We start from the raw sequence: 15,295 nt of genomic DNA, 5'->3' as shown, positions 1-15,295 counted from the left end.
GGTGGGGCGGGTGGGGGTAGGGCCACAGCCAAAGGCCCAGAGTTCTTGGTAGCCCCTCCCTCAGCACCTCCATCTCAGTTCTGACAGGGCCCTCAGAAGGGAAGGGGAACAGGAAAGGAGGGGAGGAGCTTATCCTTCAAAAAAGGTGGGCCAGGGTCCCCTGGGAATGTGGAGACCAGGCTGGGGTGAGGACATGCCTGCAGATGCTTCCCCAGGAGATGCCCCTGGGGCGGGGCCTTAGAGTGTCTGGGAAGTTAGCCTCAGGTGATGATCCTATGGCCGCCCACGCCTGTCCCTACTGTGCCTAAGTCCTCTGGGCAGCATGACCTGGTTTCTACGTGGCCAGAACAAGGAAGAGTTCATTGGAGCCACCAGCCCTGATGACTAAAGCAGGTATGAGTGGGGCGCCCAAGATCCCATCCAGCCCAGGCTGCACTGGGAGGGTTGCCACAGCCTTCCTCAGATGGGTATCCCACACCAACCACACCACCCGGAGTTCAGGCATGGGCAAAGGGGCAGGCCCAGCTGGTGGCCAGGGGTGGGGAGGCAGGTGCTGAGATTTGGCACAACAATCCAGGTTTTTCCAGAAGGAAAAGCCAAGGCTGTGGCAGGCCATGCCACTGACAGGCAGCCCCAGAGTAAGAACCCAGACAGGCCTCTGTCGATGGAAGCTCTCTCAAAAGAGAGAGGCCCAGGGCAGGAGGACAGGCAGGAAAAGGGACCCCAGCTGTCTCCCCTGGTTTGCCCCATTCTGTTGAGACTCAGGCCCAGGCTGCCTGATTGTAGAATCCTCGAGGAGCTCCAGCCCCTAGTGTGATCCACAGGCAGTGACCCTGCTCCTGGAATGCTGGCCTCCATGGGGGCCCTACCCATGGCCTGGCACACTGGACCTGGGGCTGAGGAACGGAAAGGAGACCATGTGGAATCCGGGACAACTTGGCCTCCCATCCCTGGGGACCTCCATTCCTACTCAAGGGAGGGTACACATCTAGAGGACAGAGGACAGGGCACAGCACTCAGTGGGGACAGAGACAGCCCAGTCCTTTTGGCTGGGGGTTGAATCCCAGGCTATTGGAAAGATAATGGTGGGGGGTGGTCCTGGTCCCGTTTCCCAGAGTGAATGCAGTGCTAGTGGAGGAAAGTGCAGGGTGATGAAATGGAGACCGGGCCCCTGGGCCTGGAAAACATGGCAGTGAGGGCCTATGGGTGCACAGTGGGAGTGGATGGGGACCTCTGAGGTACTTGCTGATCCTGGCTGCTTGGGTGGAAAGCTGTAAACAGCCAAAGAATGTTGTTTGCTTGCATGGGGCCAGGAGAGCCTGCCCAGGTCCAAGGCTAGAGGCACCTACTCCCGGAGTGGGAAAAGGCCGCATGCAGGAAGCCCACGGGCCCACGCAGGGATCTGTCCTTCCACTTGCCCTCCTGAAGGGCCTTGCGGCTCTCATTGGCCCCTGTTATTCACTTGCCAGCTGGCCAGGCCAGGCCAGGTACATCAGGTCCTCAGGCTCAGGAAGGAGAGCATGGCCCCACTTCCACTTCCAGGAGACCTGCTCCCACCTCTGTCCCTGCTTGACTGGAGGCATCCAGGGCTGGGCAACAAAGCTGCAACACTTAGAATGCCCACACTGCCCCATCAGCCTTGGGAGGTGGTAGGAAAATGCCTTTTTCGGGGATGGAAGGATCAAAGCCCGTTCTCAAGCCCTGGTATATTCACTCAGGTGGACTTGAGGGCTCCACTCTGCCACTATCAACATACAGTTCCTCCAGAGAAGTACCCCTCATGCTACAAATGGGGCATGTTCAGCAGACTAAGCTTCAGGAAAAGACCCCAAGTCATTCCCAATGGAGGCTCCGAGGTACAGGAGCTCCATCGTGTCTGTAAAACTCCCTCAGGTTTCGGCTCTAGGTTTGGTGGGGGTTGTTCCACCTCCAACTTAGAAAGAGAGGTCAGAGGAAGGGAGGGCATAGGCCACCCCCAACCTCTTAGCAGAGATACAGAGCTACCTGTCCAGGATGGGGGACTCCACGTGGGCCCCACTCTGTGGTGCAGATGTGAGATTTGCTGCTCCTCCTGCATCTGCCCTTCTCCTGCCCTCCTCTCCCTCCCCGATCTGGCTGTTGTGGAAGAAGCCACTGCTGGTCAGGTCGCTGAAGTACTAAGTGGCCCAAGTGGTGAGGAAGGACCCATCCGCCCTCCAGTTGAGAGCCCTCCCCTGACCTCTGGCTGTCCGCCCGCCCCAGCCGGTCCCTGGGAACTGAGGTGGCAGCTGAGCTCCCCATTATCTCTCCCCACAGCTCCCCACCTGTGGAGGGACAGGTGAGATATTGGAGTCCCCGGGTGGTGCCCCCACCCAGTGATTCCCTTTGCCTGCTGAGCCCCTGGAGCTGGGGTTTCTTCCTCCCTTGCCTTGGCTGGCCACCTGGCTTCTGGGACCACCACCTGGGGCACACTTCTGCCTTAAGACCCAATAGGGGAGGGGTTGTCCCCACCAGCCCCTCCCTTGTGCCCATTCCACTCCTGCCTGGCCGCCTTCTCCAGCCGGTCCCGGCTGCCTGCCCGGTCACCCGATCCGCCCTCTAAACTTTACAGCACAGCGCGTGGGGCGGTGGCTGGCCTGGTGGGGGCGGGGGCTGCTCCTTAAAGGAGCCGTCAGAGGGTCCCCTGCGGCCCCAGGGTGGGAAGGGGCCAGAGTGGAGAGGTGCTGCTGCGGGGGTCCTCAGTGGAGTGTGAGAAGGCAGCTGGTGGTGGCCTGGAAGACCTCTAGAACCTGAGAAGAGGCAGTGGCAAGTGTCAGCGGGGGGAAGGAGGGAGGTGGGGGTCCTGGCCTGGGACGGGGCCAGGAGCTGGGCAGGAGTGTGGGTGGAGGGGCCTGGAACCTGCCCCAGCAGCCGCTCCACTTGCTTAATCCCACCTGGAACCTTGTCCCACTCCCTGGGCTCCTGTGTCCAGCACCTGCCCAGCTGGTCCCTGGGAATGAGGGTGGGCATGGCAGCCAGGTCTTTGCCCCAGCTGAGGGCCCGGGGGAGGTGTCTGGCTCCTAGAGTGAAGCGGCTCAAAGATGGGGAAACCTCAAGGGTTGAGAGAAGTGAAGGGAGAGGCTCAGAGAGGCTGTGGAGGCGCTGAGAGGGAAGGCCAGCTCAGCGAGGCCAGGAGGCTGGGGCACAAGTGAAGGGCTGCCTCACCTTGCCCCTCTTTGATTCCTCAGGGGTGTGGAGAGACAGCCCTCAAGCTCAGATGCAGAGGCTGCTTCAGCTGGGTTGGGAGCAGTCCCCAAGTCAGAGGCTGAGGCTTCTGCCCAGGTCCTGGGTCTCCTGGGTGGCACTTCTCCCTCGGAGGAATGGAGCGATTGATGCTGCAGTTGGATTTGCTCACTTGCATGCCCGGAGACATGTCCACCCTTATGGGTGCACACGTTTGCACATGTACAAATATGCAACACATCTGTGTGCAAAATATGCACATACCGCACATATGTACTGCATAGATTGCATAGTGCCACATGCATGTGCACACCAACCCATATCCACACATGTGCAATATGCCACTATATATCTGCACATAGACATGTAAACATGTGCATACACATGTGCATACACACTACACACATGCACACATCACAAGGGGACACTCGGAAACACATTCACATTCACAGGCACCCACACCCTTGACTCCAGCCTCAAAAGTGTCTCTGTGTTTTTCTGTGGGACTATGGGGACACTGCCACCTCCAGAGGCCTGACCTGCTCCTGTCACTCTCACTCTTTTGACTGGCTTGTTTTGCTCATTGCACTTGGCACCCTCTGCGTCCATCCTTGTTGGTGCTCTGCCCTCTCTCACATGGGGACCTTGCCTATGTCTCCCAGTATCCCTTCTCCCAGGCCGAGGCTGGCATGAAGTGGGTGCGCATTGTGAATTAATGTCTGTGAGTGTGTATACAAGAGGGGAGGTTACTGGGAAGGGTGACGTGGTGAGGCAGCCTGCCAGTGCAGGGTGACCCTAAGGGTGTGCCCAGTGGCGTGGGTGTGTCTGTGATTGTGGCCAGGCGGGGCACCCTCGGACGGGAGGGTTCGGAAGTGGAATGTGACCCCCCAGCCTCTTTCCCCTAGGGGCTGTAATCTGATCCCTGGGGACTCCCCCTCCCTAGCCTCCCGCCCTCGCCTTCTCTGCCGACTCCTTCTCTTCCAGATCCTGGGGCAGAGTCCAGGGCAACTCAAGGCTCCTCCACACACACACCCGCTGAACCCTGAGCGCCCCGAGCTGCTGAGATGGGGCGGGCCGGGGCCGCCGCCATGATCCCGGGCCTGGCCCTGCTCTGGGCAGTGGGGCTGGGGGGTGCCGTCCCCAGCCCCCCACGCCTTCGGCTCTCCTTCCAAGGTAGGTGCACCTGGCAGGCAGGAGGGCCCAGCTTGAGGTGGGCAGGAAAGGGTCCCGGTATGGCCAGGGGGCTCTGTGTTGGCTGTTGCCCCATGTGCATGCCTGTCACCAGACTCTGGTGGGATTAGTGGCACTCTCAGGCCACCTCCAGTTAACCCTGTGTGGGCCTCAGCCCCCAGCCTCTGCCCACATTCTCTTCGTGCTTTCTCAGGAAGACCCTTCCTGTCCCCATAGCAACAGACCTTGTCTCTGTTCCGTTCAGTAACCCCAACAAGGCGATACTCCTTCAGCAGAGCAACAGGGAAGTCAGAGCCCCCTTCTCATGCCTCCTGTACAGGAAGGTGGCCCCTGGGCAGTGGCAGTGAATAGGCAGTTCTGCTGAGCTCAGGCTGGTGATGGAGTGGCAGGAAAGGAACTCTCAGCCTGACTTTTGGGAATTGGGGGTCTGGCCATCCCTGCATGCCAGTCTCCCCCAGGACTCTGGTGTCCATAAGCCTGGCCTCCCAGTGTGCCTGCCTGGAGATACCACCTGTCTGAGCGTGCCCAAGTTCAACCTGCCTTCCTCTTCCTGGGGGCTGTACCACCTCCCCTGGCAGCTCCACACGTGCACCTGGGTGGGCTTGGGTTTGCGTGTGTAAACTCACACACATGTAAACTCACATGTATACAGGCCAGGTCCTAAGGACAACCTTGGCCCATAGAGTCACCACCAGGCAAGACCTGGGGGAGGCTTCCAGCATGGCTGGTGAGTCCTCAGCAGTGTCCTGCCCTGCAGAGCTCCAGGCCTGGCATGGTCTCCAGACTTTCAGCCTGGAGCGAACCTGCTGCTATGAGGCCTTGCTGGTGGATGAGGAGCGTGGACGCCTGTTTGTGGGTGCCGAGAACCATGTGGCCTCCCTCAGCCTGGACAACATCAGCAAGCGGGCCAAGAAGGTGCCAGGGACCCCCAACCCCAGCACTGCCCAGGGAAGGAGCCCTAGGGCCCCACTCCAGCCTACCTGGAGAGACTCAGAGGAATGGGCTCCCTGAGGTAGAGAATATCCCAAGTCCCTGACCTGTGTCCCCTCTCCCCCAACCTCCCCATAGCTGGCCTGGCCGGCCCCTGTGGAATGGCGAGAGGAGTGCAACTGGGCAGGGAAGGACATTGGTGTGAGTGCTGGCTGTTCGGGCTGGGAGTGGGGAGGGTCAGCCCCTCACCCCAGAGACAGGGCAGGGCTAAAACAGAGGCCTGCCTGTTCTGGCTGGGATGAGGGCAGGGAGGTCGAGGTGGCTGAGGTCTGGGGGTGGTGAGTCAGGGTTGGGGCTCGTGTAATTCTTCTGGGGGGCCTCTGAGTCATGGAGGCTTTGCAGGCCTGTGCTTCCCCAGACGCCCACCCTGGTGAGGCCTGGGCTGGTCAGCAAGGGCCCCCAGTTCCCTGTGGCCCATGTTAGTACTTGCCTGGGTCGATGCCAAAGAGAGGGAGGGGTGAGGATGCCACTGGTGAGCTAGGACCTCTTAAGGCCATATCCCTGGGGGAAACCTCACACCTCCAACCCTACTAGACTGAGTGCATGAACTTTGTGAAGTTGCTGCATGCCTACAACCGCACCCACTTGCTGGCCTGTGGCACGGGAGCCTTCCACCCAACCTGTGCCTTTGTGGAAGTGGGCCACCGGGCAGAGGTAAGGCCTTATCTAGGCAGGGAGGGAGGTCAGGAGGGTAAGAAGGGCCTGGTAGTCACAACTTGCCACACCTCCCAGGAGCCCGTGCTCCGGCTGGACCCAGGAAGCATAGAGGACGGCAAGGGGAAGAGTCCTTATGACCCCAGGCATCGGGCTGCCTCCGTGCTGGTGGGTGAGTCCAAGGGCTAAGGCCCCAACAGAACCCCTTAGAAACTGCCGAACCTCACAAAGTCCCAAGACCCCCAAGAGCTCCAGGGATTGCCCCATAGCCTCACTGACTCCCTGAGAACTCCCAGAGCTCCCCAGGCCTTCCTGCCCCAAGAGCCCTCCGCTTGGCTGAGCAGCCCTTGCTCTGTCTGTAGGGGAGGAGCTATACTCAGGGGTGGCAGCAGACCTCATGGGCCGAGACTTTACCATCTTTCGCAGCCTGGGCCAACGTCCGAGTCTCCGAACAGAGCCACACGACTCCCGCTGGCTCAATGGTGAGAGGCTGGTGGGGTTGGTGAGAGGAGGCCGTCACCCTCCCATAGGGCAGGTGCCAAGCAAGGCCCATAAAGTAAGTGAGCAGTGGGTGTGGCCAAGTCTTACCAAATACCCTCCTTAATCAGGCACTGGTGTCACAGAGACAGATACGACAGGTATGACTGTGACCTCTGAGTTCACAGATCACATACATGATAAGATCAAGTCCAATGGCCATGAGGCCAGAGACAAGGGAGGAAGTGAAAAGGAGACTGGGTGGGTGGGGGGGGTTGGGTAAAGGAAGCCGCTGTGCTGAGGGGAGTATGAGCTAATTCCCAAGCACAAGAGAGCCAGCCAGCAAAATTCAGGGATGAGCATTCCAGGCAGAGGGAGCAACTAGTGCAAAGGCCTGGATGCAGGAACAAGCAAAGGAATAGACTTGCAGAGCTAGTAATGATAAGGGGGCCTGGACTGTCAGGGGCCAGAGTTATTTATTCTAAGAGCCATGGGGGCTGGGCACAATGACTTGTGCCTGTAATCCCAGCACTTTGGGAGGTGAGGCAGACAGATTGCTTGAAGACAGGAGTTTCATACCAGCCTGGGTTACAAAGCAAGACCCTGTCTCTGCAAAAAAGAAAATAAAATTAGCTGGGGGCAGTGGCGTGCACACACCTGTAGTCCTGGCTAGTCAGGAGGCTGAGATGGAAGGATCACTTGAGCCCAGGAGTTGGAGGCTGCAGTGAGCATGATGCTGCCACTGCAGAACAGAGCAGACTCTGTCTCTAAATAAAATAAAAATTAAATAAGGGCTAGGGGCTGGTGGGTGCAGTGGCTCACACCTGTAATCCCAGCACTTTGTGAGACTGAGGCAGGCAAATAGCTTGAGGCCAGGAGTTTGAGACTAACCTGGCCAACATGGTGAAACCCTGTCTCTACTAAAAAATACAAAAATTGGCCAGGTGCAGTGGTGTGCACCTGTAATCCCAGCACTTTGGCAGGCCGGGGTGGGTGGATCACCTGAGGTCAGGAATTTGAGACCAGCCTGGCCAACATGGTGAAACCCCGTCTCTACTAAATATACAAAAATTAGCCAGGCGTGGTGGTGTGTGTCTGTAATCCCAGCTACTCAGGAGGCTGAGGCAGGCAAATGACTCGAACCCAGGAGGCTGAGGTTGCAGTGAGTGGAGACTGTGCCACTGCACTCCAGCCTGGGCGATAGAGCGAGACTTCGTCTCAAAAAATAAAATAAAATAAAATTAGCCAGGTGTGGTGGTGGGCTGTGTCTGTAATCTCAGCTACTGGGGAGGCTGAGATTGCAGTGAGCCGAGATCCAGCACTCCAGCCTAGGCGACAGAGCAAGACAGTCTCAAAAAATAATAATAATACAATAAAAAGCAATGGGACCCAGCAGAAGGATTTGAAGCAGGAGTGGGGAGCATCTGGTTATGCTAGGGAGGACGATTCATGAGTGAGGGTGAAACCAGATTATCTCATCTCCCTCCTACCCAAGCCTAAGGTGCTGGTCGACTCTGTGGGGCGAGATCGGAGGCTAGCCGGGCTTCCCGCCTGGGCCGCCAGGTAGCCACGGTCTCTGCTGCCCCCTCGCGGCTGCTTCTTGCCTCGCAGGCCCTGATCCTTTGGAGTCGGTCGGCGCAGAGCGCCAACTGGACGTGGTCCTAGAGGTTGGGTGGTCAGACACTGTGATCCCGTGTGCTGTGCCCGCGCTACGGGAAGGGGAAGCAGCGCGTGGGTCTCGTATCAAGAGGCGAGGCCAGGACCCGCTGACCCATGCCTCCTGCCGCGGTCAGAGCCCAAGTTTGTCAAGGTATTTTGGATCCCGGAGAGCGAGAACCCAGACGACGACAAAATCTACTTCTTCTTTCGTGAGACGGCGGTAGAGGCGGCGCCGGCACTGGGACGCCTGTCCGTGTCCCGAGTTGGCCAGATTTGCCGGGTGAGGAGTCCCTGGGCCACACCCGGAGACCCTGCCCCTACCCCTTTGCCAGCCCTGATCTCTCCCTCATCCCCTCTGATCCTCCCGGCAGAACGACGTGGGCGGCCAGCGCAGCCTGGTCAACAAGTGGACGACGTTTCTGAAGGCGCGGTTGGTGTGCTCAGTGCCGGGCGTCGAGGGCGACACCCACTTCGATCAGCTCCGTGAGTGCCGGAGTGGGTATGAGGTTGGGGAGGGGGGCAGCGGTGCAGACTCCAGGAGCCCCCGCCGCAGCGGGGCTGTGCGCCCTACCCCAGCTAGGCCCGTTCCCCGCAGAGGATGTGTTTCTGTTGTCCTCCCGGGACCACCGGACCCCGCTGCTCTATGCTGTCTTCTCCACGTCCAGGTGAGGGGCGGAAGGTAGGGAGCCCCCTAGCAGGCCTCTGGGTTCCACCGGGCCCCTCACCCCGCCCTGGTCTTCTCCTCCAGCAGCATCTTCCAGGGTTCTGCAGTGTGCGTGTACAGCATGAACGACGTGCGCCGGGCCTTCCTGGGACCCTTTGCACACAAGGAGGGGCCCATGCACCAGTGGGTGTCATACCAGGGTCGCGTCCCCTACCCGCGGCCAGGCATGGTTCGTAGCCCAGGAACTTTTGCTACAACCCACTTCAAAGCCTCAAGGGTTTGAGAACTTGGCCTGGGGTCTTCTTGGTAAATGTGCTTTCTTCCTTTAGTTATGGGTGGGAAAACGTTTCCATAAGACAAAGCTTGTTTCCCGCCTCTGACTTCCCAGGGCAAGGCTGCATCTCCTCTCTAATTCTCAGGGTAGGGTTCTGTCCCCATTCCCCTTCATGTTCCCAGAGGCTTGGCATGGAGGGCCGCCTATCAAGTCCCCATATCTATATCCCTACTGTACCTCTCACCCCCAGTGCCCCAGCAAGACCTTTGGCACCTTCAGTTCCACCAAGGACTTCCCCGACGATGTCATCCAGTTTGCGCGGAACCACCCCCTCATGTACAACTCTGTCCTGCCCCTTGGGGGGCGCCCTCTTTTCCTACAAGTTGGAGCCAATTACACCTTCACTCATATTGCCACGGACCGGGTTGCAGCCGCTGACGGACACTATGACGTCCTCTTCATTGGCACAGGTCAGGGTCCCTCCACAGCGACCCCCAGGATCCCATCCAGGCCCTGTGGGCTGCTAGTGGAAGCTCTCCCTGTTCAGTCCCATCTCCACATCCTTTCCCGGGCTGTGTCTCCACCTTCTGGAAGCTGCCCAACCCACACTCTTCCAGTCCACACTCTTCACAACCCAAATATGCTGAGGGTAGAAGCCTCAAAGGCGAGGAGACCCTAGCTCCAGCTGTCCCGGAGCACCAATGGTCGTTACCCCTTCGCATTCCTGCAGACGCTGGCACGGTGCTGAAGGTGATCTCGGTCCCCAAAGGCAGTAGGCCCAGCGCAGAGGGGCTGCTCCTGGAGGAGCTGCACGTGTTTGAGGTGAGGCCTCGCCCCCAGTCGCCCGGGACCCCTCCACACCCCACTAAGCCCTGACCCCGTCGCCCCTCCTCCCTCTCAGGATTCGGCCGCTGTCACCAGCATGCAAATCTCCTCCAAGAGGGTGAGTGACCAGGATGGGGGTGGGGGTGGGATGGACTGAGTGTCCCAAGCCTCTGGCCCCTCTTGGTAGTTCGCAGTCCCGCGTTTCAGTACAGGCTCTGGCTTTGCTAGACTGTGTGACCTGAGGCGTAAGACCTCAGTGTTCCGATCTGTCGAGTGGGAGAAGGGATCCCTGACCGATGGGAGGCAGGCGTGGGGTCGCCCTCGGTCAGCCCAGAGCCCCTCGTGCCCCCTAGCACCAGCTGTACATAGCCTCGCGGAGCGCGGTGGCCCAGATCGCGTTGCACCGCTGCGCTGCCCACGGCCGCGTCTGCGCAGAATGCTGTCTGGCGCGTGACCCCTACTGCGCCTGGGACGGGGTCGCGTGCACGCGCTTCCAGCCCAGTGTCAAGAGGTGGGCGGGGTCGGGGTTGGGACGCCGGGAGGGAGGCGAAGGGTCTTTCACTGCCTGGGGCTGAAAGAAGAAGGGCTCATGGAAGATCCGATGTTCCCCACAGGCGGTTCCGGCGGCAAGACGTAAGGAATGGCGACCCCAGTACGCTGTGCTCCGGAGGTGAGTCTCCCAGCTGTCCCTACCCTCAGCCCCAGAAGATGCCCCACCTTCCCTGCCTTGCCTAAATCTGACGTTCTTCTCGCCCCAAGACTCGTCTCGTCCCGCGCTGCTGGAACACAAAGTGTTCGGCGTGGAGGGCAGCAGCGCCTTTCTCGAGTGTGAGCCCCGCTCGCTGCAGGCGCGCGTGGAGTGGACTTTCCAGCGTGCAGGGCTGACAACCCATACCCAGGTGAGCCTTACTCCACCCTCCCTGCCAGGCTCCTGTCCCACCCCCTGCATCCAGGAGAAGCCCCGCCCTACCCAACGAAGCCCCGCCCAACCAGACCCACTCCCAGCCCCGTCGTTTGGTCCCTCACTGCACTCCACAAGCTGCGGAGGCCCCATTGCTTCCAACCGGGCTCCTGACCCATCTCCCCTGAATTCGGGAGAAGAACCGCCCTCCACCTGCCCATTGAGATCCCTGACCTACCCCCCACGTTCATGTAAACCCCGCCTCGTTCGGATTCTCCCTTGAAGACCACCAACTCCCAAACACTCAGCCTTAAAATGTGCGCCCGGGGGCACCCCTTTCCCGCCCCACCTCGGTTCCCAATGACTCTTTGCTTCTTCCGTCGCGTGCTAGGGCCCGGAAGCCCAGTTCCCCGCCCGACACCCCCGCCTCACGCTGCCCCCCGCCCGCAGGTGCTGGCACAGGAGCGCACCGAGCGCACCGCCCGGGGACTACTGCTTCGCAGGCTGCGGCGCCGGGACTCGGGCGTGTACTTGTGCGCTGCAGTCGAGCAGGGCTTTACGCAACCGCTGCGTCGCCTGTCGCTGCACGTGTTGAGTGCTACGCAGGCCGAACGGCTGGCAGGGGCCGAGGAGGCTGCACCCGCCGCGCCGCCGGGCCCCAAACTCTGGTACCGGGACTTTCTGCAGCTGGTGGAGCCGGGCGGCGGTGGCAGCGCGAACTCCCTACGCATGTGTCGCCCACAGCCTGCGCTGCAGTCACTGGCCCCGGAGTCGCGGAGGAAGGGCCGTAACCGGCGGACCCACGCTCCTGAGCCACGCGCTGAGCGGGGGCCGCGCAGCGCAACGCACTGGTGACCGGACTGTCCCCACGCCGGGAACCAAGCAGACTACAGGCGGGAGAGGAGCCAGACAGACCCTGAAAAGACAGACGGGTTGGGGCCGGGCACATTGGGAGTCCCAGGCCCACGGAGACACCAACCGACAGGCCCTGGCTGAGGGCAGCTGCGCGGGCTTATTTATTAACAGGATAACCCTTGAATGTAGCAGCCCCAGGAAGGGTGGCACAGGCCGGGCGCAGGATTCAGCCGGGAGGGAAGGGACAGGGAAGCTGGGCTCCGGAGCAACGACCAGGGCCGAGGAGGTGCCTGGAGTGCCCACCCTGGGGGACAGACCCCACCTCCTTGGGTAGTGAGCAGTGAGCAGAAAACTGTGAACAGGCTGGGATGTTGGCGGTGGGGCGAGGCAGGCCAACTGTACTAAAGTAACGCAATAAACGCATTATCAGCCAAAGCTGGAATGGCCCCAGCAGACAACCCCAGTTCTATGTGGTCTTGGGCACCTTCCTGGCGGTGTCAGGGCCTGAGTTTCTCCTGTCCAAAGTTGCCTGGTGAGGATTAAAGGTGGTTCCGATCAGGTGCGGTGGCTCAGGCCTGTAATCCCAACACTTTGGGAGGCCAAGGCGGGCGGATCAGGAGGTCAGGAGATGGAAACCATCCTGGCTAACACGGTGAAACCCCGTCTCTACTGAAAATACAAAAAAATTAGCCTGGCGTGGGGGCACGCGCCTGTAATCCTAGCTACTTGGGAGGCTGAGGCAGGAGAATCACTTGAACCCGGGAGGTGGAGGTTGCAATGAGCCTAGATGTCGCCCCTGCACTCCAGCCTGGGCGACAGAGCGAGACTCCTCAAAAAAAAAAAAAAAAGAAAGAAAAGAAAAGTAAAAAGTGGTTCCACATGACTGAATAGGTTCTGTAGGGCCTTTGGGAATAGTGACATGCAGGGCACATTGTGCATAATATAACTTCAGGACTAAGTGCTATGAAGAAAATAAAACTGGGCCAGGCACGGTGACTCACTTCTGTAATCCCAGCATTTTAGGAGGCTGAGGCAGTCGGATCACGAGGTCAGGAGTTCAAGACCAGCCTGACCAACATGGAGAAACCCCATCTCTATTAAAACTACAAAAATTGGGTGGGTGTGGTGGCACGCGCCTTTAATCCCAGCTACTCAGGAGGCTGAGGCAGGAGAATTGCTTGAACCAGGGAGGCAGAGGTTGCAGTGAGCCGAGATCGCCCCACTGCACTCCTGCCTGGGCAACAAAGCGAGACTCCGCTTCAAAAAAAGAAAAGAAAAGAAAACTGGGTGATGTGGAAAAGAATGTATGCAGCCGGGCGCGGTGGCTCACGCCTGTAATCCCAGCACTTTGGGAGGCTGAGGCGGGCGGATCATGAGGTCAGGAGATCCAGACCATCCTGGCTAACACGGTGAAACCCCGTCTCTACTAAAAATACAAAAAATTAACCGGGTGTGGTGGTGGGCGCCTGTAGTCCCAGCTACTCGGGAGACTGAGGCAGGAAAATGGCATGAACCTGGGAGGCGGAGCTTGCAGTGAGCCGAGATCACGCCACTGCACTCCAACCTGGCCGACAGAGCAAGACTGTCTCAAAAAAAAAAAAAAAAAAAGGAATGTACACAGAAGGCCTCACTGAGGGAGTGACATTTGAGCTCCCTGACAAGAAGGGGCCCACCACAGGGCTATCTGGGAGCACAGCATTCCAGGAGGGAACAGCCACCGCCAAGCCCCTGAGGTGGTAACAAGCTTGTTAACTTTGAGGAACATCAGGGAGGCCAGTGTGAGACAGCGGAGTGACAGGTTTGAAGTGTGTAGGAAGTAGAGCCCACAGTCTTGCTTTGCCCCTGTTGGGAAGGAAGGGCACAGGGATCCAACCACAGAGGGAAAGCTGGAAGCTGGACCACCTCCTCCCTTCAAGGTAAGCAGTAATGTGCATCCTTACACAACCTTATGCGACCTGTCTGCCCTTGTCGAGATGGGAGCAGGGGAGGACCAAAACCGTGGATTATGATAAATGCTGCAGATGTGGTTCTCAGTGTACACTGCCAGGGAGAAGCCACTGTTATTCCGACTTTACACATGAGCAAACTGAGTTCAGGGAGGAGAGATCCTTTATCTAAGGTTGTAAGCTTAGTAACAAATGAACCAGCCTCCAACCTAGGTCCACCCACTGGCCAGCATGGGTGCTGTGGGTGTATCTGCCCACTTGTGAGGCTATCAGAACCCTCATGGCATCAGGCTTCAGTTGTCCATCACCCTCTATAAGACACACACAACAACAGTATTGTGTGCTAGCAGGTCATGCAGTGGAGGCCGCTTGTCTTGTGTTCGCTGGGAGGAGAGATGACTGGGCTGTGGGTAAGAGTCTGCAGGGGTGGAGGGATGGCCGAGTAGAGATGCACAGGGGTTCCTTGTCTGCCTTGGCTGCCACGTGGGGCCTTGCTGAGCCCGGGGTGGCCATTCTGGATGTATGGGGAGGTGCGCTTCCCCTTGAAGGTCCCTGGGCACCTAGACTAGTGGAGGCAGGCTCCTGGCTGGCTCCCTCACCAGGTAGAGAGTCCAGGCTGGCCCACGTGGATCACTCTGCCCCTTCCCATGGCTGAGGGCTGCCCCCTCTAAATATAGCCCAGTGGGCTGAGCTCAGGCCTATTTTAGGCCAAGACTGGGAGGCAGCCAGGCCTTCCCTGGGCTCTCAAAGGAGCCACTGCTGCCTTTGTCCAGTCCTGCTACTGGATGCCATCATCGGCCCCCGACTGCCCACTGCTTGCCATGCCTGAGGAGACCCAAGAAGGTAGGAGAGGGTGACCATGAGGGAGGGCAAGCCCGCAGTCCTCTGACCTTGTGGACCATGGAGAGACCCACCCTCTGTCCCACTGACCTCACTGTCTTGAGTAAGTTAGTTACCCATTTTCATGCCCCAGCTCCAGTAAAAGGACCTGCCCCCTATGCAGGGAGGAAAAGCCTGCCATGCTTGGAACCCCTTGTCACCTCAGGCCCTGCTTCAGTTTCCCCTGCTAGGGACATTAAGGAGGAATGGGGGAAGCTACCCAGTTAGGAGTGGGTCAACTACAGGCTGTGTTCAGGTGGGTGTGGGCATCCGGGCAGCTGCCTGGCCAGTTCAGCTCTTAAGGGAGGAAGCTGGGATTGGGGTGGGCAGTGGTTCCAGAAAGCATTTGGGTACCTGTCCCATGGACTGAAAAGTAGATAGGCCTCTGGCCTCCCCTGACTTGGGTCTAAATATCCCCAACTGCCTAGGGTTGGGGGTTCCTTGGCCTGGTCAGACTGAGACTCAGCTAGTCAAGAGTTTGGTGGCCACTCGCCTAACTGCACCACTGCATATAAGAAGTATTGATGCTCAGAGGAGCCAGGACAGCAGGAATCTAGGAAGCTATAGGTCCAGTACTGGCCAGGACGTAGGACTGTCTGCTCCATGGCTCCACCTTATAGCCCACGACAGAGCTTGGCCTAGCTAGCAAGCTCCTCTTACCACATTTTCAACCTTTTTTTTTTTTTTTAGACGGAGTCTTGCTCTGTCGCCCAGGCTGGAGTGCAGTGGCGTGATCTCTGCTCACTGCAACCTCTGCCTCCCAGGTTCAAGTGATTCTC

General features: G+C 59.0%; 2 protein-coding genes across 5 annotated transcripts in view; both read left to right on the top strand.

Moving 5' to 3' along the window:
* Positions 1-2,579: 2,579 nt before the first annotated feature.
* Positions 2,580-12,154, top strand: SEMA3B (sema domain, immunoglobulin domain (Ig), short basic domain, secreted, (semaphorin) 3B). Of its 3 annotated transcripts, none has more exons than XM_011939039.1 (18): positions 2,580-2,784; positions 4,186-4,374; positions 5,150-5,307; positions 5,461-5,523; positions 5,917-6,036; positions 6,115-6,208; positions 6,399-6,518; positions 8,307-8,452; positions 8,544-8,655; positions 8,768-8,837; positions 8,924-9,065; positions 9,361-9,580; positions 9,841-9,932; positions 10,012-10,053; positions 10,289-10,446; positions 10,550-10,605; positions 10,695-10,834; positions 11,287-12,154. In XM_011939039.1, exons 2-18 carry the CDS (start codon positions 4,266-4,268, stop codon positions 11,689-11,691), a joined length of 2,247 nt encoding a protein of 748 aa, XP_011794429.1. In that variant the 5' UTR covers positions 2,580-2,784; positions 4,186-4,265; the 3' UTR covers positions 11,692-12,154. The 3 variants fall into 3 exon arrangements, with proteins under 3 accessions (XP_011794429.1, XP_011794428.1, XP_011794430.1); XM_011939038.1 differs by having other exon boundaries at positions 8,921-9,065; XM_011939040.1 differs by lacking the exons at positions 2,580-2,784; positions 4,186-4,374; positions 5,150-5,307; ... (2 more) ...; positions 6,115-6,208; positions 6,399-6,518 and having other exon boundaries at positions 8,134-8,323; positions 8,921-9,065.
* A 2,181-nt stretch (positions 12,155-14,335) lies between these two features.
* LSMEM2 (leucine-rich single-pass membrane protein 2) overlaps positions 14,336-15,295 on the top strand; it is an 8,156-nt gene continuing 7,196 nt past the window's right edge. For both annotated transcript variants that reach the window (XM_011939022.1, XM_011939021.1), the window contains exon 1: positions 14,336-14,480. In XM_011939022.1, coding sequence (XP_011794412.1) covers positions 14,423-14,480 — 58 coding nt within the window. In that variant the 5' untranslated portion in view covers positions 14,336-14,422. The remainder of the gene's footprint in view (positions 14,481-15,295) is intronic.

Source organism: Colobus angolensis, unplaced genomic scaffold, assembly GCF_000951035.1.
Source record: "Colobus angolensis palliatus isolate OR3802 unplaced genomic scaffold, Cang.pa_1.0 Scaffold18, whole genome shotgun sequence".
Taxonomy (NCBI): domain Eukaryota; kingdom Metazoa; phylum Chordata; class Mammalia; order Primates; family Cercopithecidae; genus Colobus; species Colobus angolensis.
The sequence above is the reverse complement of the archived record's forward strand: the minus strand, read 5'-3'. Positions and strand labels throughout refer to the sequence as shown.